At 41.3% G+C, this 24337-nt stretch overlaps 1 protein-coding gene across 1 annotated transcript in view; it reads left to right on the plus strand.

Moving 5' to 3' along the window:
- Positions 1–17725: 17725 nt before the first annotated feature.
- The window catches only part of myo15aa (myosin XVAa), a 42027-nt gene continuing 35415 nt past the window's right edge, over positions 17726–24337 (plus strand). Inside the window, exons 1-4 of the mRNA XM_085453664.1 lie at positions 17726–17808; positions 18160–18223; positions 23078–23187; positions 23404–23478. Of these exons, the coding sequence (XP_085309790.1) occupies positions 17726–17808; positions 18160–18223; positions 23078–23187; positions 23404–23478 (332 nt within the window). The remainder of the gene's footprint in view (positions 17809–18159; positions 18224–23077; positions 23188–23403; positions 23479–24337) is intronic.

The following is a 24337-nucleotide window of genomic DNA, read 5'->3' on the forward strand; positions in this document are numbered from 1 at the left end:
GTTGGCTGGGTGTGTGCTGAGTGGTGCAGGTATGACACTTGATGCTGTTTGGCTCCATATGGCATGGCTAAGCGTGAGTGAGTGTGTGGGGTGCAGGTGTCCATGAGCTAGAGTTGTGTCCTTGTTCATTAGCTGTTTAAAGCAATGAGCTGAGAGAGCACATTTAGTGTGTGAGAGGAAGAAGTAGCTTGTAATTCCTGGATGTAAATAACTTTTTTCACAGCTTGGTGAATAACCGTTAGAAACACTTGACTGGGTTACCTATGAGTCACCAACGCATCTATAGCTCCACAACTGCTGCACCTTGTGGTTAACTGAAACCAAAAGTGCATCTTACCTTTGAGATAAGACAATCATAACATGAGGGCCAGGGTCATGACCTGCTGAGACAGTGTGGCTGTTTTTCACACTAAAAGTCTTTCCTGTCTCTCTACTGCAGCTATCATAGTCTGTAATTTTTTTCTGTTCTTATATTTTTTTTTCTGTTTTTAGTTTAGACTGAGGTTGTTTGTTTTAGTTTAGTATTTACTCTTTGGAAACGTTTAGCTTTATTGTGATTTATATTAGTGTCAGAGACAGTTTTTAACCATGGTATGCAAAGTCAGCCCACCAGGGGGCAGCACAAGCGAGGGAAGGAAAAAAAGGTGTGACTTTCACTATAAATACTATTAACCATTAATCTGGAAAAATAATCCCACATTATTTAACTGTACAGTAATAATAATATTATTAGACTAAACCTGCTCTCTGGAATTGTATTTTTTTAGATAATAAAATTTAATTACGTTATATAGTCTGCATCTATTTATTTATTTATTTATTCCTAATTCATTTTATTATAATAGTCATTCACACTTTCAGTTTTTGGTTTAGTTTTAATATAATAATGGGGTATTGAGTTTTGTGACCCCTGAAAGCATTATGACAATGTCAAAACTGCCAAAACAGAAGAAGACAAAAAGAAAAGAAGAGGGGGAAAAGATAACAGAGACAGAGGTACAATGAAGTTAATGTGATGAAAATATTTGTCTGTTGTTTTAGCTATCGAGCAGAGTGTAGCGTTAACATGCTAATTTGCTAGTTTTGAATAGCAGTATCCTTTAGCCTAGCATGGCTTGCTAATCAATAAATAGCTTGTTTTAACATAAGCTAAAGTACTGCAGCATTTTATAATAAATATGTACAGTACAGATATCAAAGACAAAGCTATTCAGTGTCTTGTGTGTCTTAAATCTTGCCATGGCAAAGTGTTTAGAGGCAGGACTGATGGTACAGTGAGGTATTTGTCAGGGAAAGGATTTAAGAAGTCCATAACACCTTTTAACAGGGACAAAGGCTTCACTCACAATTTCCTTGTCCCAGTTTTGATAAACAAATGCACCAAAGGATCTTCAGGTACCTTGTGTTGATGAATTGTATATTTTTATTTTAGTTAGATTGTAAGTACAAAGTAATTTTTTTTTTTTAATATAGTCTAGTTTAGATTTTTTTTTAAATTTAGTTTAATATATTCACACTTTCAGTTTTTGGTTTAGTTTTAGTTGACTATAATAATCTGTAATATATTTGTAACTCCCTAAATGAGGTAGACTATGTTTATTTACGCAGATAACAGTTTTTCACAAATTTTACTTAAAGAAGGGTACAGTGAGGTTTTTGGACAGTGACCTTTTATTGCAATTTTGCTTCTCAACACCATTATAGTGGATTTGAAGTCCAACATTTAAGATATACCAACTTTCAACTTTAATTCAAAGGATTTAGCAAAAGTGTCGCATTGTCTATTTAGGAATTGCAACTATTTTTAAATATTCCTCCATTTTCAGAAGCTGGAAATAAATTGAAGTAGCCACCTTCAGTTGCTGCCTGTTTGTGGGTTGTTCTGCATTCAGTTTTGTATTTGGTAATTGAAAAGCACGCTCTGTTGGGTTGATATCGGGTGACTGACTTGGTCTTTGAAGAATATCTAATTTCTTTTCCTTGTCTTTGAGAGACTCTTGGGTTGCTTTTGTAGTTTGCTTTGGGTCATTATCCAGCTGCACTTTGAAGAGGAGTCGGTTTAGCAGCGTTTGGCTGAATCTGAGCAGATAAAATAATAATAATATAACTCTGTACACTTGACAGCCCTCCTGGTACTTACATCAGCAGTCACATTACTCAAAAAAAACAAACCCAAACTGACTTGATTCAGTTAGCATTCACACCATAATATTGCCTCCACCATGACTTAAAGACATTGTATTATGGTTTGGATCGGGAGCTGTTTGTGTCATCTTCCATACTCTCTTCCCAGTGTTCTGGTACACGTGGTTTCATTTGTCTAAAGATGTTTTTTTCAGAACTGGGCAGGTGATGTGGATTGTAGACTTTGACAATGATTTGGTTAGATGCTGTGAAATTGTGTTTCCTGACATGAAAATAACTCTGTGATTGTGCACTTTAGCTGTCTTATCTGGTCCTTCAGGCCATCATTATTGATTTGGCCACTCCTAAACCTTCTTCTATCTATCTCTAATAGGTTTATTTTCTTCTATTTCAGCCCACTGATGGCTCTTTCATTTGCATTGATCTCTGGGCCTCATTGAAAAATTCCAGTGAAGAGCTGCTAAATGCAAGCTCAAGACTTGGAATAAACTTTAAATGTCTTTAACCGTCCACAGGTCTCGTCTGTCCATGAAGCTGCACGTTAGTCGATGGTTTAAATTATTTTGAGCCTTCATGAATGTTAATCCAACGATAATGTTATCCCCTTTGAATTAAAGCTGAAAGTCTACACTCCAGTCACATCACGATTGCTTGATTTAAAATCCATTGCGGTGGTGTGCAGGGGCAAAAGTACAGAAACATGTGTCACTTTACAAAAAACCTACATACCTGACTGTATGGGCTGAGAAAACTTCATTAAAAATAGTAAGCAGACATGCAAGTCTCACGAGACTCTAAGTTGAATAGTAGTTAGTGGGAACCAAGCTTTGCTTTTTTTAATAAATATTTTTTTAGGGTGCCTTGAAAAATAATTACAGACAAAATCACACTGTGAATAATCACATTTGACAAAAAGTGTAAAATTACAAACGTACAAAACAACATACAGAACTCAAGCGTTGATCTGAGAGCCTGGATCACGTTGTCTCTCCTGCCCTCTTGTGCTTCATTTTGCTCACTACATGAAGTTGCATACTTGAGTTAAGAGTCCAGTTATCACTGTGTTTACTGCAGTGAAAAGTTAACAAACAGAAGATGACTAAATGTCACCTACAAAGAAATCTAAATGTTTAAAAGTTGCCAAATGAGAGCAACAGTTGAATTTATCTGACAGTATAAAAAAAAATTATTATAAAACAAAAAAAAAACCCCTCTAGCAGATCATTACATGAAGGAACCTTTTAAAAAACAAAAAACAAGCGCGTCCATGCTCACAGGTGTACACACGGGTGATCACACCCACAAACTACACCCTTTTTGGCTCCTACCTCAAAGCACACTGTGTTCTGTTGATCTTATGTGCTGCACAATAATGTTTAATATTTAGTATTTACTGTCATATTCCCATATATCATTGTGATGTTGTTTATTCTATTACTCTTGTTCTCTTCTGCTTGTTTTCTTTTTTCTTTCTCAGCAGGTGACCCAGGTGATTGATATATGCATTTTTTTTCTTTTTTTCTTTTTTTCTTTTTCTGCTCATTCTGTTGGTTTTTGGTTTTTGCCCTTCTCCCCCGTCCCTCTTCTCAGCTGTTTCTCTTTCCCTCTTTCTTTCTCCCCTTCTTTCCCCCAGTCACGTCTGTCCCATATTCAGTAAGTGAAAATAAAATAAACAATAAAAGGTGAATCAAATGGACCATTATGGCAAGGCTGGGATGGTCAATTTGGTAAAGTAAATCCGTTGGGCATCTTTCTTTGCCTTTAGACAACAATTCTGATGGCAAAAGAGCCAAACGGGACAGGCAAAAAAAAAAAAAAAAAAAAAAATTGGACATTGTGAAAGGGTCTATATTGTTTTAGCCAATTGGTTCAACCATAAGAGATCAAACCAAGTGTTGAATGTGCAAATTAACTTTTTAGAAGTTGGACATTTCTGTATTTTGATCCTTCATTGACCTTAAGAAATATTCCAATGATTTGAGATATTGAATATCTTATTTTCAAGAGATATATGCCATTTTCTTCCACTTGGAGCCTGTCCCATGTTTCCCATAACCATGAAAAAAAGGATTGAGACTTTTCATGGATACAGAATATGTAAGTTCACCTTTTTTGAAATACTTTTTAAAATGAAAAAATATTCTAGCTGTGAAAGATTAAGAAGAATATGATTACAAAATACAAATGTCTCATTGCTTTTGATGTTTTTATCCTTAGTTAAAGAAACATTTGTGCAGTTTCATGTCTCTATAGACAGCAAGACATATTTAACTACTCATATTACCACTACTTCAGTTGTCAGAAAATGTTTGCTCAGCTGCTACAAGAATAGAGTTTTACCTTTTGCACTAAGTTATATAAAACACTCTGCAGTAATATCTGTGGATGTTAGTTTCTATAGACATTGTTTGTATTGATCATGTGTACTTTTGTAAGGTAAAGAATGGCAGACTGCTAACAGACATTTGCCTTTGTGTGACTTATATGCCTTTTAAGGCCAGTAATAAGTGGTCCAGTTGTTTCTCTGTCTAAAGCATCAGTGACATCCATAAAGAAGCAGGCCCGGTACAGAGAAACGAATCCAGCATTGTATTCTCTCTTCTCACATGCAAGCCCAGTTTCTGTTTTGTTAAAAGCACAGATTGAATCATTAACAGTTAAACACACTTAGTAATTTCCCTCGCAAATCCAATTCCTATTGGCCCGCTTTAAATGTTATTTTAATTTGAAATACTCACAAAGTCATGAAATATTTCAACAAACCTAAAAAGTAACCAAGTGAATGCAGTTTTCACATAACTGTCGTGTTTCCTGTTTAAAAAAAACATTTAAGTAAAGAAGAAAATGGAAAGCAGGAACTGTTGTGTTAGAATTATAGCCATTTGCCACTTTATTAGGTACATCTGTGAATCAGATGGTGCAAATATCTAGTCAGTTTAAGATGACCTGCTGAACTTCAAAGCAAGAATCCAAACGTGGAAGGAAGCAATGCAATGTTGATATTTTGTCCCAAAAATATAATTTTCCTGTAAAAACAGAGTTAATAGAGTTCGTCATTTTATCATTAGTATCGTTACTTCTGCAGATATCATCTAATGTGAAAGATATTCTCAGGTCTGTGAGGCTCTGTTGTGATGCTATTGTTATCATAGGCATCCTATCGCGCTCTATTATTCTGGCATCTGCAGAATGTGTCGATACACACACACACACACACACACACACACACACACACACATATATATATATATATATATATATATATATATATATATATATATAGATATATATATATATATATATATGATCAGAGCTACAATCTTGTGATTTATGTCTGTGTGTGTGTTTGAAAGAGAGAGACAACTTCTGAAAAGGCACCCCAACAGAGAAACGCACACACACACACAAATGTCTCACAGCTATTGTCACCGCACAGGATTTATAACAAATAACTCTCTGGGCTCTGACGTTAAGACACGCTTTGGCAATGATGATAGCGTGATATGTGTTTGTGAGTGTGGTAAGGAGAGGATGCTTGTGTGCCAGTCCTGCCATTAATACACAAAGGATCCACCCGGTTGTTTGCTTAAACACTTTATTGGGACAGGAAGCTGGGTAATGCTGCACGTTGACATTTGTAAGTGCAGCGTGTTTACCTAGAAACCCAATCACTGCGCTAATGATGCGTGGGACAGCAAAAAAAAAAGCATATGTCTGAATCACCACTGTTCTCTCTCTGCTCCCTGTTGTGCCTTTGTTCTGTAGATGTACAGGTGGATACTGAAACATCAGAAGTTATGTTTACCATTCGATCTGCTCATTTCATTTCAGAGAAGCGAGGTGAACTTTGTGTGTCTGTGCGTGTGTGTGGCCACTATATAAATGTCCAGAAGAGGAGTCGGTCCATGCACAGAGGAGTCGGCGAGTTTAGTGGTTTTATTCCAGACGGTGGGTGGGTTGGTTCATAAATTGATGGATTTTCGTAGCAAACAGATGATCTGAATATCAGTCACAGTCACTCAGATTAACAGATGAGGTAAGCTACTTAAAAGCCAGGGGCTTATTGTGCTTTTATAACTAAAGAAGGGCCATCAACTTCACTGTCATGAGATGTTTTACCCACTTGTGCTGCTGCTTTCTGTGGAAAAAGAAAAAGGGAGATCGGTGAAATAGCAGATGCCATTTAAGGCTTTAAAACTGTGTTTTTAAATTTGGCACAAATCGCTGTATAGTGAATTATTTTTAGCTGCTGTGTTCCAACTAACAAATATTTGCACTTGTATATCTTTAGTCGGTTAAACTTTTACATCTTTGTGGAAAACTTGTTAAAGAGAAGTCCCAGTGAGGAACCTAACAGTTGTTAAAAAAGATGTTATTTTCACAGTTACAGTTTTAAAGTAAAATTTGTAGCACAAAGTGTCAGATCTCTTTGTGACAGTACTGGAGGAGTTACAATACTGTAACAGTGGCTCGTGTTGATTTAGCACTGTGAGTTTGTGTTTGTGTGTCCTCATGCAAATCTGGATCTGCTGATGCCTTCTGTAGGAGGAACTAAAGACCTTTTTAGTTTTTTTAAACAAGTTTTTAACTGTCTTTCGGCTCCTCAATAGACAAACAATAGTGTTGCAATGACGAAATTAAAACCGTTAAAGGGAATCAAGGGCACCTACGTCAGTGTTGCTGTTTGAATGAGCTGATGGGTCATTGCAAGTATCTTTATAAGGAATGTTTTTGAAAATAAGGTCGGAGAGCGCACAGGCATTCTGCTTCGTGTGGTCTGATGACAAAATGGTATATATAAGAACCAGTCTATTCATTCATGTCCTCTGTCATGTCATTCATGTGTTTTTGGTCTATATATTTTGACTTATTTGAGCTACCATACTGATCCTGATGTACTAAATAGAGGACATCCTGAGCTTTCCACTGACATCTCATGTGTTTGGGTGGCCTCTTTTAGCTCCAAAGAGGCAGGAAATCAAAAAGTTCAATGGGAAGATCCTTTTTCCTTGGATCTTAGGAGGCTATAATTGGTCAATTTTCCATTGTCATGGATAATCGCCCACATAATATAATTATTATCTGAAAAGAAAGCATGCTCACGCTCAATTCTTTTAAAGATAACATTATAAATGCTTTAAAAAACCTCACATCAAAGCAGAATATTCTCAGCCTGCATAACCTTTATCAGTTTTTGACATTCAAAGGTTCACTTTAGTTGTTTGCAAGGATAAAGTTGGACCCTGTTATTGAGAAACTAATGACTTCTCTTCATTCTGGTCATAGGGATCAATCACAAGTACGGAATTACATCTTATATTTAATATAAGCCTCACACACTGAGGCCTCATATGAAAGTCCCAGTTTTGGAATACAGCTATTGGGTTTAGCCAACAGCCCTGGGCCCTGCCTCTGCACCACAATGTTTGTGATTGTTTCATTCTCTGTAGAATGTAGAAATATAAAACATAGTTGGCTGGTTTTACACTGAAGACCTAGGATTGGCCCAAACTTTAATTCTAGACTTCTAGGCTTATTGAACATGAGGTTTGGGGGTTATACTTAGTATGTGCAATCTTCAAAACTACATCCGTGCATGTACTGCAGGAAGTTTGTCAGTATTACTTCATCAAAAATATTTACAAAGCTGTGAAGTATTCTCTCTTTTCTCGAGGTCTGTTCTTTTTGTGAAAATTATGACTAATTTTCTAAATGTCTGTGTAAAGTCTGAACTTGTACATATTTTATTATGCATTTATTTTCTTTACCACTTTGTGGTAAAAGCTCAGTTTTTTACAGAGCGATAAGCAAGCAACATTTACACCCAGTAACATTAAACAAGTCAAAGTGTGTGTCTTATCTTTAGTGAGTCTGTTCAAGCAGTCAAACCAACCAAGAAATGATGTCTGATCCACTGAGACAAGTCTTCAGTGAGTTACTAGCTGCTGGCATTTCCTGCATTGTCAAGTCTGACAGCGCAGGTTAAGACCTGAATGGGGCTTAAAGGCTTACAGGAAACCTGAATCCAGCCTCCTCATCCTCCTGTCTTTCCTTCAGTCTGAAGGACACTCTCCCTCCTTAACTCTGTGTTTCTTTCTGTCAGTCATTTTCCTCTTTATGTTTTACACCCATGTTTCATAAGCAAATATGTCACTGTGGAGTATTATTCTGTCACTTTGACCGTATAGCAGGTTGCGTGATCATCTCCGGCATTGTGTTTGTTTAAAGGTCAATTGTAGATCCATTACTTTGGTCTGTTTATATTATATTTATGGCTTGTGAGCAAAACTAATGATGTCATCTAAACTTTGTGTTTAGTGCTGCTATGTAGTAAATGTTAACATGCTAACATGCTAAGCCAAGATGCTAAGATAATTAACATTGTTATTGTGAAAATGACATGATGTTCATCAAGGTTCAGGGTTCACATGTCTTGGTCTCTGGGCCTATCAGTGTGCATGTTCTCCTCCATGTGCTCAGGTAGTGATGCTAAATATGCCATAGTTTTGAGTGCAAGGTAAATAAAGCTCTTAAGTGCTTAGATTAAAGTGCTGTATGAATGTGACTGATAATATGAATGGCCATTGGGGAAGTCTTTATCAACAGGAAAAATGTATTCAAATACATTTAAAAGTCCAAAAACGTATACCCTTCTTCACTGTTTCCAGTGCTGTCCAGTTGGTTGAAACCCCTGAGGTGTAGATGCATGTAGCAATTAACTAATGCAATCATAATAAACGCTGCTGCTTTTCCTGCAAATAAATTGCCCCTGTAACACTAGTGTGTGTGTGTGTGTGTGTGTGTGTGTGTGTGTGTGTGTGTGTGTGTGTGTGTGTGTGTGTGTGTGTGCGCGCACGTACCCCCACTCACTGAATGAGCTTGTTGGCTATGCTCTGCTCAGGTGATCTCCTTTATTAGTCTTGTATCAGTGAGTGGGTTCACTGAAAGCCTGTTGTCAGTGGTTGGCACACGGATGAAAAGACTTGATCGTCATCTCTCGTTCACTCTCTATCTTCCTTTCCTGCCGCTCCTCATTTTCACTTCTTCTCAATAACAGTTTTCTCTGAGGGACACCTATCACCACATAGTAATCCATAGTTTATTTGGAGTAATCTGCAGTTTACACACTATTACAGATTCTGTCTTTTACATGCCTTCTACCTCCCCTCTTTTTCCACCTCAGTCATTTCTGTCACTTGTGCTCTGTTCATTGCACATTCACTCAGTCAGCAGGCCACATCAGTAAGACAGCAGATGCATATCACACATATCAAATAGAGCATTTTGTGTGTCTTGTTACCTGCCTGGTGACCAACAGTGTTCACATGGAAGGAACTTTTGAACTTTCCTCTGGGCCCGTTCTCTGTCCTGTCTTCACCCTCTTATCTCTACCGGCAGTTAGATGATACCGACAACTGCTGTTGTTATTGCTGCACAGGCTGCAGACAGTTTAGAGTGTGCTATGGTCATTGCCTTCGAGGAAACGTGATACCCATTTCTGCTTGGATGTACTCTCAGGTCAAGACTATTAGTCATTCCAATTCAGTGGTTAGAAAAGTTAGAGGTCAACCTGTTAACTGTGGTTGGCATTAATAACCACAATCCTTATTTTGTTCATTGTAATTTTCCTTGTAGATGAATGGTTGTAAATGCCAGTATTAAACCATTACTTTCCATCTGCTGTATGATGTCTGGCTGTTAACCCCTGACAGCAGTATGTATAATATATTGGTTGGGCAGCGGGCCTGGGTGGGGTTGACCCTTTGTGATATATTTAGAGGAGCCCTTGCTGAATGTTTTATCCATGCTACGTAGAAAGAACACAGGGCAGTCATTAAACATTCATATCTGCCACTGAGATGACCTCCTGGAATATCAGCCCATCATCAATGAATCCACGACAGACACTTCTGTAATTCTCTCAGTCTTTTGCACTTCCCATTGCGCATCTACTGACAGCCCATACATGTATGTATGTGTTTGTGTTTTTACCAGTTTAAATATGCCAACATGCCACAATAATGAGGGGAAAATAATAAAAAGGTTTTTGTTGTTTGGCTGTTCTTTAGTTTGCCTCATAGCAGCCATCATTAATATTTAGAAAGATGCATAATAGCCAGTTTATGGTCACGAAGCAGACTGAGTTTTTAAAAGATCTGGGCAATATCAATAAGAAGCAAAGCGACTTGATTTTCTTAAATCTTTCCTAAATCCTTACTTGCTTTTTTAGTTGACATTTTAGATCCTTGAATGGTGTCTTTTTCCATAAAATGTATTGTGCATATGCACTGTAGGAACCTAATAGAAGGCATCACTCTCAGCTGTGGTCCATGCTGCTTCTTGTGTGTGTGTCTGTGTGCGTGTATGTGTGTGGTTAAGCTATTTGAAGCTTTGCCTCTCAGACACAGTTTAGCAACAGCTCAGCCAGCTTGCATTATTCATACAGAAGTGAGGCAGCAGATAGTGTTACCCCAAGCCAGTATAGCTGGGACATTATGGTTCCCCTTTTCAATTGTAACTGGGGAGACTCATATTCTGATGCACATGCACGCACAGACATACAATATATTTCTATATTTCTATATATGCTCCTATGTCATGCAACTGGATTGAGATGCGGAAGAGGCCTCGTGTTGAGGTGAACTGGGCTGTGGAAGTTTCAGTAACCAGAGAGAGATGGAAAAGGTTGCAGGAGGTCACAAAGGCAAGCTGACGCGGTTGTGGGTGGATACAACCGCAAACGCAACACTTGTGCACACTCATTCTGAGACAAAGAAGAGGACATCCCTTGACACGGAGACTCACTCTGACGCACTTGCATCGGCTCTCCTTGTTGGGGGGAGCATTGCGCTAAAGTTGGTGCGGTGGCCAAGATGAGGATTCACTGCTGGACTCACAGGACGAACTGACAATGGGAGACACACAAAGGACTACACAGAGTCTGTCAGTGGGATAGCAGGGTCTTTTATCTGTCGTGTGAACCTGGGAAATTACTTACAAACCCATACAGACCATCGGGACCAGGAACTTGCTTTGCCATGATGGATTATTTTCTTATTTTAGATGTTAAGTGGAAAAACTCAGTAAGTGGGTAAAACTTGGAAACAATCAGCACGATTTTTTTTTCCCATATGTGATATTTGAAAATCAGTAAGCATCTGCAGTTTGGGGAGTTTTTGGGGGTTTTTTTTTTTTTTTTTTTGCAATACTCCTGGAAAGGAGGTTTGTTTCTCTTTTTGTGCTTAGAAAACAGCTCTTTTGCCGAGGATTGAGGACGTATTGTAATGCGAGCGAGCACTGATGGCTGAGATTCCGACTCTGTTACTAGATCGTCTTTTGAAGGACTGTGGTTTGTGTTTATCTTGGTGTGCATTATAGAACAACTGACTCGAGACAGAGTATCCTGAAGTGTGTGTTTGTGGTGTCACACTGACAGATCGGATGGAGGAAAAAGGAGAGAAGACATGAAAGCAACTGGGGATGAGAGGATGTCGCTTCTGTTTAAACTGCTCTTCTCAATGCTGCATATCAACATTTACATTAATGCTGCCCTGTCCAGCATGCGTTTGGGAACTTCCTGACCTTCTTTGAAATGATTTGACTCAGAATTCATCATGCCACCCAAAAAAGGTGACCCAAAATCAGCTGCCAAGAAAGGCAAGTCAGAGGAACCAAAGAAGGGAGGGAAGGATGATAAAAAAGGAGGAAAAGATGACAAGAAAGGGGGGAAGAAGGTGGAGGAGCCCCCAGCTAAGGGGAAAGGAAAGGATGATGGAAAGAAGGGAAAAGGAAAGAAACCTGTCAGTGAGTCGGAGGAGGGGTCGGAGGAAGAAGAAGAGGAGATGAAGACTGAGGAAGAAGAAAGTGGTGACAGTGAGGAAGAAGTAGTGACCAAGAAACCAGATAAAGGGAAAGGGAAAGCAGCTCTTAAAGGTGCATCCAAGGCCATGGCTGTAAAGGGTTTTAAGCCTCCTTCTAAACAGCCTCCTCCATCAGATGATGAGAGTGATGATGGAAAGCCACAAATCAAAAAAGGAATGGGTGCAGTAAACCTGAAAAAGATGAGTGATGTACACATTAAAGGAGCGTCTAAGGCCATGATGGGATTTGCTGCAGAGGGGCAGAAGAAGACCTTAGGAGCAGCAAAAGTACAGAAGACACCCGATGTGAAATCTCACCTGAAAGGAGCTTCCAAAGCCATAACAGGCCTTACAGGAAAGGCATCCCCTTTCAGTTTTCCCTCTAAACAACAGCAGCCAGAGAAGGCAAAACCAAAGAGAAACCTTAAAAGCACATCCCGTCTCTTCCTACGACTCTCCAAAAAAAAGAAACCAGCTGCTGGTAGTAAACCACTTCTAGGCACCAGTAAGCTTTTTGCTGGTTTTGGGGCAAAGTCTGCTGACAAAAAGCCAGGCTTGTCTGGCTTCAGCTTGCTTAATAAAAAAGACAACAATGCAAAAGAAACCACACCACCTAAAAAGACAATAAATCTATCCAGTTTAGGGGGTAAAGGAAACATGGCAACAGAGGCAAAGGGACTAGGAGGGAAGTTCAAAGGCATGTTTGGCAAAAAGAAAACCACACCAGGCTTTAAGGCTAAAAGTTCGATGTTAGGGAGGATAGCTGCAGCAACAAACTGGTTGACAGGGAGGTTCCTGACTTCAAAGGGCCATGGTCAATTTGGTGCAAGGGCTGGAGGACGAGGCCGAAAGCGCTTGTCATTTGCCAACAGGGACACTAGAGGGAGACAGACACATTATTACAATGGAGAATATGAGTATGATGATAATGAGCATGGATATGAGGATGATTACCATGACAGGTGGAGGCCTAGAGGCTTTGGTAGACAACCAATTGCCTATGACCCATATGACCCTTTTGGAGAGGAAATGGATTACTATGATGATGATGAGTGGGAAGATGAATATGGTTACTATGATGAGGAAGGCAACTTTTATTACGATGACGAGCTTTACTATGATGATGAAATGGATTACTATGATTACCCTTATGGCTACTATGAGGATGAGTATGACGATTACTATGGTGATGAAGGGGTGGAGTACTACTATGGTGAGGATGGAATGCTATATGCAATAGAGTCAGAACCATATGGCTATTATGGTGATGCCATAAATGGTTTCTCTGACCCATATGACCCTTGGCCATATGAAGAATACTTTGACCACAATGTGGGATCTGCCTTTGGCCTTTCAGACTCTTATGGACTGATGAACGGTGGAAATGGTTTTGTTTCCGGTCTATATAATGACCCAATGCTGGGATATCCACAGCCTGCTCCTACTTATAATCATTATCAGCAACCTTTCCATATGGATTCTGGGCTGATTCCAGTTGAGATTGGGCAGCTATATGGACAAGAACAGCTGTCTTATCCTCTACCTGAGCCAGTTCCTACACAGCAGTTCAGGTTTCCCAGGCCCCAGGTTAGGTTATTTGGAAAAGACAGACTAGAGGTGGAAACATTGCCACCACCTCCTCTTCATTCTCGTCCCCCATCCCCTATGGTTCCTCCTCCCTCCCCAGTTCTGGCCCTCAACAATCAGGAGATGATGTCAGATATACAATATGAGCAACCCATCCACACATATCATCCTACACAGCCAAATTACCCTACTGTCATGAACCAACAACACACTTCCATTCTTGCTGGACACGCCCCTTTTCTTACAGCCGCAAGCATTCAACAAGAACACATTCCTTTCCCTCAGCACACTTACCCTCCTTTCCCTGTTTCTCCTAGTCATCTGATCCCATCTCCCCTGCCACCTCAGTTCTCCTCACAAGTCTATCAAGATCCCCTTGCACAAGACCCACAGACATTCCAGATGGTTCAAATGACACCACTGGGTCCACCAGTGCAGCCAATGATGCATTCACAGCTACATTCACCTGTTGCCTCACCTAGGCCAGTGCGCCGAATGAGTCCCCTTCCATCCCCACAGCTATCACTGAGGCTGGGATCAACTAGGGCAATGGCGCCTCCTTCATCTCGCCTTTCACCACATCACATGGACTTCCAAACAGGCATCCGGTCTGACCTACACCTCTCTCCTCACCCTCATAGGCGGGTGCTCAGTCAGCGGGCCCCAGTGCCAGGTCAAAGGCCAACATCCCCAGTTAACAGGCGCAGACCACACAGCCCACCACCTTCTTCTCCACTACAACATAGGAGAGGTATGTCAGTGAGAACCCAACCTTCAATGACAAAAGAGAGGGGAGATATTCGGTTGCGTCGAGCACCTTCATCTGTCCGACCCCAATCCCCAATTTCCAGCCCGCTAGCTTCTCCCCGGGGATCGCTAAGGAAGAGAGCAAGCCCACCACCTTCCCCAAGACTCTCCTTTAGACAGCAACCTCCACCAGATGCAGTCCATTTGCCTTCTACCAGACCACAATTGTTCAGAGGAAGAAAACAGACATCTAAGATGAGGCGTTCCCCCTCTCCACCCCAGCCACATTCACAAAGAAGGAGCCCGACTCAACCTGAAAGAGCTGAGTCGCCTCCGCGATCCTTCCGCCCCACCTCTCCCCATCGCCCTCCTTCTCCATCGCCGTCGCGCATCACCAGTAGACCCCTCCCCACCCGCTCCTCTACTCGCAGAATGAGAGGTGGTGCAGGGATTCGAAGTCATGTGCCCATGGGGGCTGTGAAACCGTCTCCAGCCAACCCCTACTTACAGAGACACAGTCGACATGGGGCCCCTGTTACTCAGCATGTTGCCCCATTTAGGTCCTCCATCCATAGTGGTCCCGCCCCTCTTTCAGGTCAGATAGAGGATATAGCTGGAACACCGATGTTAGCCAGGGCAGGCTCCCGGCCTACAGGTTTAAGGGAGTCCAAGCGAATTGGTACCCCCCAACGAGGATTCCACAGACCTGTAGGTAGAGGGCAGCCATTAGTCCGAATGCCCAGAAACCAGTCCTCTCTTCAGTCTAGGCAGTCATTCAGAGCACCTCCTCCAGGTCCCCCTGCCCCTCCACAGCAATCATTGAAACAGAGTGGCCCTCTTTCTTCCCAGCCATCAGTGCGCCGGCTTCAGAGTACACCTCCATCTCCACAGCCCTTGCAGCAACAATCTCCAATGCTGTCCCGTTCTGCATCTCCCATGCACCATTTGTCTCATCCACCCTCCCCTTTGCCTCACAGGGCAATGAGTCCCCATGGTTTCAGACCAGCATCTTTTCAGCCTCCTGTTCCTAATGCTAATATTTCTCTTGCTACTTTTCCACCATCACAGAATATCACTCATTATGACTATACATTGATGGAGCCAGGCCCATCTCCAATGCTTACAAATGCTTTACCAAACGGTCAAATTGTAGGCTCACCCTTTCCTACCTCTCCTCTCCCTTACTCCACTATAGCTCACACTTCACCTTTACAAAGGCCCAGCTCCCCACAAACACAACATGAGATTTACCCTCAGAGCCTCCCTCAACTTACACCCTCATCACCTAATCTTGGACGCACACTCCAGAACCCTTACCTGCACAATGTCAGCAACACCACAGCTTTTCAGAGGAGCCCGTTACCTGTCATGCCTGGTGGACAGGAGGAGATATCAGCTAATGTACAGGAGAGCCAGATGATGCCCCAGTATCCCACTGCTGGTCTATCCAATGCTTTAATGCAGAACTCACGCCTACGGAGTGCCTCCTACTCATTTCCTCTGCAACGCAATGCCAACCTCTATACAACAGTTCTCACGCCACCTGAAGCAGCAGTCCCTCTTGCCCCTTCTGTCCCTTCCTCCCCACAGTTGTCCCCTGCTATGCTGACCTCTCAGCTACGTAATGCTTCTTTTGCTTCACCATTTCAGCGACAACCCTCCCCCACATTGCCAGGCTCACCTGCTCCTCCACCTTCCCCACAACAACAAGGAGGTGTCAGAGGTAGCTCCCCACTTCTCTCAGGTGGATTGCGAACTTCACACATCCAGGGATCCATGTTCAAGCTTCCAGGTGGCACTTTGACAATGTCCCGGGGCCCTGTTGAGACTCCAGTTAACACTGATAGTGTAGGTGGTGTTAGCAGTGGGATGCTCTCTAATGCCTTACAGAACCAAAGCCTACATCGGGCGACCTATAGACTACCCGATGGCTCTTTTGTCACAAGAAATGAACCTGCTGAACATGTCTCAGGTCCATCTCCACTGTCTTCCCCTATGCTGTCCTCTGCTTTGCTCAATCCCAATTTGCGACAAGCCACATATCGTTTACCTGATGGTACACTTGTTACCAGGACAGAGTCCACACCTGCACCCTCCCTTTCCTCTTCTACACTCTCCTCTGCTCTTCTCAATGCTAATGTTCGTAACGCCTCTTATCGATTACCAGACAGTTCATTTCTCACACGTCCAGGAGAGCAGACGCAGAGTGCAGAGAGCTCAGTAGCCTCCCCTGGGCTTTCTAGCGCCCTGATGAATGCTAACTTGCGTAAGGCAAAGTTTCAGCTCCCAGAAGGATCTTCATTGTTCTCACGGAACCAAGCTCAACCTTCTTCCTCTGCTTCTTCCGGCCCTGTCCTTTCTGGTGCATTGTTAAAAACCAACATCCGTGGTGCCTCTTATAGGCTTCCAAACACATCATTATTTAAGCAGCCTGGATCTACTGATGCCTCTCAACCGCGCTCACTTGACCTTTCCAATGCTCTTCGCAACCAGAACCTCCGATCTGCCACTTACCGTTTGCCAGACGGAACTCTCATGACCCGCCCTCAGCCGGCTTCGACACCCAAAGCGCTTGACCTATCTAATGCCTTATCAAAAAACCCAAACCTTCGTGGGGCGAAATACCGCCTCCCTGATGGCAATATCATGACACGACTCGGTGCCCCCAAAGCACCAGAACCTCGAACACTCAACCTATCTGGTGCTTTGCAGAACCCTCACCTTCGGGGGGCCTCCTTTCGCCTACCCTCCTCATATGCAGTAGTATCACCCCAGGTGCAAGGATCTGGCCCTAGACAGCACTGGGCACAGAACGCTGGAGTTGAAGCCCAACAAGATGAAGATGTGTGGGGGGCAGAGAGGGTTTTACCTCATGGGACAGTCCAAAACTTAAATAAGTGGTCCATGTATGGTGAAGGGGAGCTGCTGGACCCCCGCAGCTTGATGGGACAGGAAGGCTTGGGGAATGAGCAAGGAGAATGGAATCTCCGCAGGGAGGGGGAACCACATGGGCAGTGGTTTGACAAGGTAATTTCTAAAAACGAATGTGGCATGACAAAACTATGTATCCACAATGGCTAAAATTGTCATGGTGTCAACCTGTGAAGTGCTTTTGTTTATGCAGTGAGTTCGAAATATCTAGTGTAACATTAGAGTGAAAAAGTTCCATAAATGATTAGGTATGTCTTGATGTTTTTGTTTTGAAAAAGCAGAATGTTTTGCTAAACAGCAAAAAAGGTAAAAATTTCTGAAATGTTTTTCATAAAGTTTGAGGGTAAGCAACTAATAATAATTCAAAAGTAAGAGAATCAACAGTTCCTTGTGAGTGAATGTGTTCTTGTAACATGTACTTGCATTTAATTTCTGAATGTCTGTGCTTGTTTTAGATGTATGCAATCAGAAGCCTGCCCACAATGGTTCAGCGGGAGCAAAGAGAGGAAAATGGTGTTGAAGATATGACACAGCTAGAGTAAGTTAAAAACAAAAATGCCACAGTACACCACAGTTACACTTAGAACAAAGCAGTGGGGACCTTGAACACTGTCTGGTTGTTCAGTATTTGTATATATTTAAGTCATATTTTTGGTTATCAGATTATGGAGGCAATGCATTGTGCTCAGCAGGCAGTGTTGCACAACACATTTTATAACACCTTTATAACTAAAGAATGATGAAAGGGTGGAGAAAGTATTTGGCTGTAAGAAAAAAAAAGCTCAATTTAAATTCAGTTGAACTCAAACATGAAAAAATAGTGTGGTTTTGGGTTGCTTTTTTTGTTCATAACCCCATAAATAATACTCTAATTGCTTCTTTCCCCTAGTGACATGCATGAAGTGGCTGTTCTGCTGAACATAAGGAAAAGGTTTGAGAGAGAGGTTATTTATGTAAGTATTTAAAGTATTTAAGCAATACACACATTGCAAAAACAACCCTAAGGATGTTTTTTTGTTTTTGTCTTTGCAGCACTCATGTATGGTCAAGTTATCTTGTTGTCTTAAAATTTTCCTTAATTTTTATTTAGTTGGATGACAAAAACGTTGTCTATAAACATCTATGGCTACTTCACAAACTACATTGAGTTTGAAAGACAAACAAAACCTGACCTGTAAACCTTGGGTTACACCAAAAAGCGTACATTTTTAACCTGGAATCAAGAGTTATAAAAGGGACATAGTGCATGTATTTAATTCTTTGGTCAATAATTTTAGATACCAGTTTTAATACACATTGTAGCCAGATGGATTTACATCTTGGCTGTACATCTAAATTGACCCACAGGCTGATCATTTAACCTACGTCTGCTGCCTTTAGCAGTACTTGCTGTGTATGGCGTTATTTTTGTGCCACTATTCTGAGCGCATGTAAAAACAAATTGCAGGTGCAGGTGTTGCATTTTGAGGAGAAATTTATTTTGAGTGAAGAAAAGCTAAATTAGAGTGAACAAAATTCATTGCTGCTTGCAAAAAATGTATTTCAGTGTTTGCTATTATCCACACACACACACACACAATAGCAGCCCCTCTCGCTCAGTTTTTGCATTTGTGCTTGCTCGCAATGTGTTGCTCGCGCTCTCAACATTTCTGCCTGTGCGTGCTCAACTCTTTCTGTACACCGCTATATTTGTGCCACAAAACCAGCCAATCACAGACTTGGATGCAAAAAAAATCTGATTGGCTGTTTTGGTCTCCAATCAGTTCGAAATGACGAAATGCAATATCCCAGAATCCATTTCGTCCAAAACTCAAACGAGGCAGTGGCGGAGGAACACAGAGTGGCGGAGTTTGAAATATTACTCTTTGTGGGTCACAAAATAAACTTTTAAGATATTTTCATGCGAGAATGGTGCTGTGTTAACTTCAAATATCTGCTCGATTTATCAAGACATCACATATTTGCATAAGTGCTCTAACGTTTTCGGAGATGCCTGTTACCCACCAGCTGACCTGGTGGTCACTCGGGTTAAACATAATATAAAAAGCTGAACTGACAAAAAATCGGCCGACTGCACCACCAGGTATTATAGGAAAAACCATAAAGCCTTTCAACTAAAACAAACGCTGTTGTGACAGTGATGTACACTGTCTTGTTGGTATATATGTATGATTTGTATCACCTTCATGTTTCCCTCTCACCACATATCCAAACCGATATCATGACCAGCAGCTTTTACAGCTGTGGCTCCAGCAAACATCAGCTGATACTAGAAAGTAATATTAAATAAATTCTAACAACAGCTTATCAAGCTTGAACGTGCTGCTGTTGTTTAGCGCGACATCCGCTGGTTTCCTGTTTCTGGTGCAAAGTGGGCGATAAACAAACAAGAGAGACATCAGCTGATCATTGATCAGTTTCATGATTGAAATAGCAACAGGAGAGGGAGGGGGAGAGAATGAGAGAAGAAGAGGAGCTGTGCGTTCCTTTTCCCCTCAATACGGATGTATTGTAATTGGTCCAGCCCAGAGTTGATCATGACCAACTAGCTAATCCACCACCTTTCATTGTTTATATTGTTACAAAAACAAACATAAAAATGAAAAATCACCATCGGCCCATCGGGCAAATGTCCGGTATGCCCAACGGCCAGTCCAGCTATGCGGTCAGCTGGTGGGTAACAGGCATCTCCGAAAACGTTAGAGCACTTATGCAAATATGTGATGTCTTGATAAATCAAACAGATATTTGAAGTTTACACAGCACCATTCTCGCATGAAAATATCTTAAAAGTTTATTTTGTGACCCAGAAAGAGTAATATTTCAAACTCCGCCACTCTGTGTTCCTCCGCCACTGCCTCGTTTGAGTTTTGGACGAAATGGATTCTGGGATATTGCATTTCGTCATTTCGAACTGATTGGAGACCAAAACAGCCAATCAGATTTTTTTTGCATCCAAGTCTGTGATTGGCTGGTTTTGTGGCACAAATATAGCGGTGTACAGAAAGAGTTGAGCACGCACAGGCAGAAATGTTGAGAGCGCGAGCAACACGTTGCGAGCGAGCGCAAATGCAAAAACTGAGCGAGAGGGGCTGCTATTGTGTGTGTGTGTGTGTGTGTGTGTGGATAATAGCAAACACTGAAATACATTTTTGCAAGCAGCAATGAATTTTGTTCACTCTAATTTAGCTTTTCTTCTCTCAAAATAAATTTCTCCTCAAAATGCAACACTTGCACCTGCAATTTTTTTTTACATGCGCTCAATTTTTTTTACGTGCGCTCAGAATAGTGGCACAAAAATAATGCCATAGCTGTGGGGTTCATGCAGTCCTGGTCACCAAAAACATCGCCTGTCAAGTTAAATGTCTATGATATTTCAGGATTTTTTTTGTAATTCTTTATTCAATATTTGGTGGTGACTAAATGATGACAGTACGGTGGCCCTGAGAGGCCAAATGGACTGCAACTTAAGAAAACACCAGCAATAAGAAAAATGCTGCAAAAGCACACAAAACACAACAGAAATAGGAAAAAACACAAGGGAAGTGTTTCTGGGGAGACAATAACCCGACAGACCAGTTCCAGGAACCCAAAACATGGTAGGCGTGTTTTATCATGATTCATATAATACTGATGACGGATTTTTAGGCTAATAGTTAGGCTAACACACTTAGCTCTCATCTTTTCTTTCCTCACAAAACCGATAGATCCTCCACTTCTGTTAAGTGTCTTCCAGCGCAATTCTTAACATATTTTGGTTCCTGCAGCTGGTCCGTCAGATCTCCCCAGAAACACTTCCCTTGTGCTTTTGGATATCTGTTTTTTCCTATTTCTGTTGTGTTTTGTGTCCTTTTGCAGCGTTTTTCTTATTGCTGGTGTTTTCTTAAGTTGCAGTCCGTTTGGCCTCTCAGGGCCACCGTACGACAGATACAAATTTTGATGTCTTTTAAATTCCACGCAGGTGATGTACAGGGAGTGCAGAATTATTAGGCAAGTTGTATTTTTGAGGAATAATGTTATTATTGAACAACAACCATGTTCTCAATGAACCCAAAAAAATCATTAATATCAAAGCTGAATGTTTTTGGAAGTCGTTTTTAGTTTTAGCTATTTTAGGGGGATATCTGTGTGTGCAGGTGATTATTACTGTGCATAATTATTAGGCAACTTAACAAAAAACAAATATATACCCATTTCAATTATTTATTTTTACCAGTGAAACCAATATAACATCTCCACATTCACAAATATACATTTCTGACATTCAAAAACAAAACAAAAACAAATCAGCGACCAATATAGCCACCTTTCTTTGCAAGGACACTCAAAAGCCTGCCATCCATGGATTCTGTCAGTGTTTTGATCTGTTCACCATCAACATTGCGTGCAGCAGCAACCACAGCCTCCCAGACACTGTTCAGAGAGGTGTACTGTTTCCCCTCCTTGTAAATCTCACATTTGATGATGGACCACAGGTTCTCAATGGGGTTCAGATCAGGTGAACAAAGAGGCCATGTCATTAGTTTTTCTTCTTTTATACCCTTTCTTGCCAGCCACGCTGTGGAGTACTTGGACGCATGTGATGGAGCATTGTCCTGCATGAAAATCATGTTTTTCTTGAAGGATGCAGACTTCTTCCTGTACCACTGCTTGAAGAAGGTGTCTTCCAGAAACTGGCAGTAGGACTGGGAGTTGAGCTTGACTCCATCCTCAACCCGAAAAGGCCCCACAAGCTCATCTTTGATGATACCAGCCCAAACCAGTACTCCACCTCCACCTTGCTGGCGTCTGAGTCGGACTGGAGCTCTCTGCCCTTTACCAATCCAGCCACGGGCCCATCCATCTGGCCCATCAAGACTCACTCTCATTTCATCAGTCCATAAAACCTTAGAAAAACCAGTCTTGAGATATTTCTTGGCCCAGTCTTGACATTTCAGCTTGTGTGTCTTGTTCAGTGGTGGTCGTCTTTCAGCCTTTCTTACCTCGGCCATGTCTCTGAGTATTGCACACCTTGTGCTTTTGGGCACTCCAGTGATGTTGCAGCTCTGAAATATGGCCAAACTGGTGGCAAGTGGCATCTTGGCAGCTGCACGCTTGACTTTTCTCAGTTCATGGGCAGTTATTTTGCGCCTTGGTTTTTCCACACGCTTCTTGCGACCCTGTTGACTATTTTGAATGAAACGCTTGATTGTTCGATGATCACGCTTCAAAGCTTTGCAATTTTGAGACTGCTGCATCCCTCTGCAAGATATCTCACTATTTTTGACTTTTCTGAGCCTGTCAAGTCCTTCTTTTGACCCATTTTGCCAAAGGAAAGGACGTTGCCTAATAATTATGCACACCTGATATAGGGTGTTGATGTCATTAGACCACACCCCTTCTCATTACAGAGATGCACATCACCTAATATGCTTAATTGGTAGTAGGCTTTCGAGCCTATACAGCTTGGAGTAAGACAACATGCATGAAGAGGATGATGTGGACAAAATACTCATTTGCCTAATAATTCTGCACTCCCTGTATGTTGAACGTGACAAACAGTGAAAGATAGCATTTGCAGGGGGATAGTGAAATGCACATATAGTAACACAGAAAATCAAAAGAATTGGGATTTATAATAAGTGTTTTTAAAACATATATTAATAATTGTGGTATGTGTGACAATGTTCATGAAAAGTTTTTGTTCAGATTGGTCCACGTGTTAAGGGATAGATAGGGTACACAGACAAATGTTCCTACACACATACACTATGATCATTATGGTAAAATTACTTTCTTTGTGAACCTCTTCTTTCTTTTTTGTCCAGACATACATAGGCAGCATTCTGGTGTCTGTGAACCCCTATAAGATGCAAAACACCTATGGGACAGACATGGTGCTCATGTACAAGGGCTGTGCCTTGGGAGAAAACCCTCCGTAAGTTATTTTCACTCTAAAATTGTTGAACCGTGAACCTTATATTTAAAAAACAAAACAATAAATGTCAAATTATTAAGTATGTTTCATCCATGCTGACAGCTGTAAATAACTGTCAGCAACAGAGGATCAAAGTGCAGAAAGAGGGAAGCAGAATACTTTGTTGCGCTTCCTTTAAGAGTCTGAAGGCTTGTTGTGTATCTCTTTCTCCTTCAGGCATTTGTTTGCCATAGCAAACGCTGCTCATTCCCAAATGATGGATGCCAAAAAAAAACAGGTCATAATAATCAGGTAAGAGGCTGACTCTCATTGTTTCTTCAGTCACTTTCTCTGTAAATATGAATCAGACAACAGAGACGTGCATGCAGTTAATTATACGGTGCATTGTATTTTTAACATCTGAGTCTTGCAATGTGAAGCTTTTCTTTTGTATCCTTTGATATATCATTGGTAACCTTTCAAGGTTGTCCGTGAAGCTTCTTGGTTAAAGGTTTCCATCTACAGATGGATTAGTGTTTGTAAATTCATGAGTGTCTGTCTGTGGTTTACTGGCCAGCAAACTTAAGATGGAGTGTTTTGCTCCATGTCAGAACTGATCTCTTGGAAGAAAAAACACACACACACACAAACACACACACGCACATAAACCAGTGAAGTTAAATTTACCAACACTTGAGTGTGACTTCATTTAGTGGCTGCGCTCATCTGTGAAAACAAACACACCGACATCCAGAGGTTTGCACAAACATAGGTCTATGCTTTTGGATATGACAAAAGACACTCATAATATACACATAAACGCACACTCACACATGCACACGCCCTCACAAACCTGGAACACTTTAGCCGTATTCGGAAGGAGACACCTGTAAGGAAAGCCCAGCCAGGTCTGAGTTGGAGCAGGTTATGTTTCAGAGGTGTGTGTGTGTTTGTGTGTGAGTAGTACATTTGTGCGGGCTGTGTGCTTGCAAGTGTGTCTTTGTGTTTCAGTTAGTATGTGTTAAGGGGTAACTGAGGTCTGGTGTACAGTGACCAATAATGGTCCTGTTTTTAGCTAAGCAGCCATTGAGCTGAAACCCTATGCTGGAATGCGGTGAAGGTGCCAGCATCCCTAAATGCACACACACACACACACACACACACACACACA

Source organism: Copadichromis virginalis, linkage group LG4 (assembly GCF_057382275.1).
Source record: "Copadichromis virginalis isolate Kocher_CV1m ecotype Utaka linkage group LG4, C_Virginalis_male_GT1.1, whole genome shotgun sequence".
NCBI lineage: Eukaryota > Metazoa > Chordata > Actinopteri > Cichliformes > Cichlidae > Copadichromis > Copadichromis virginalis.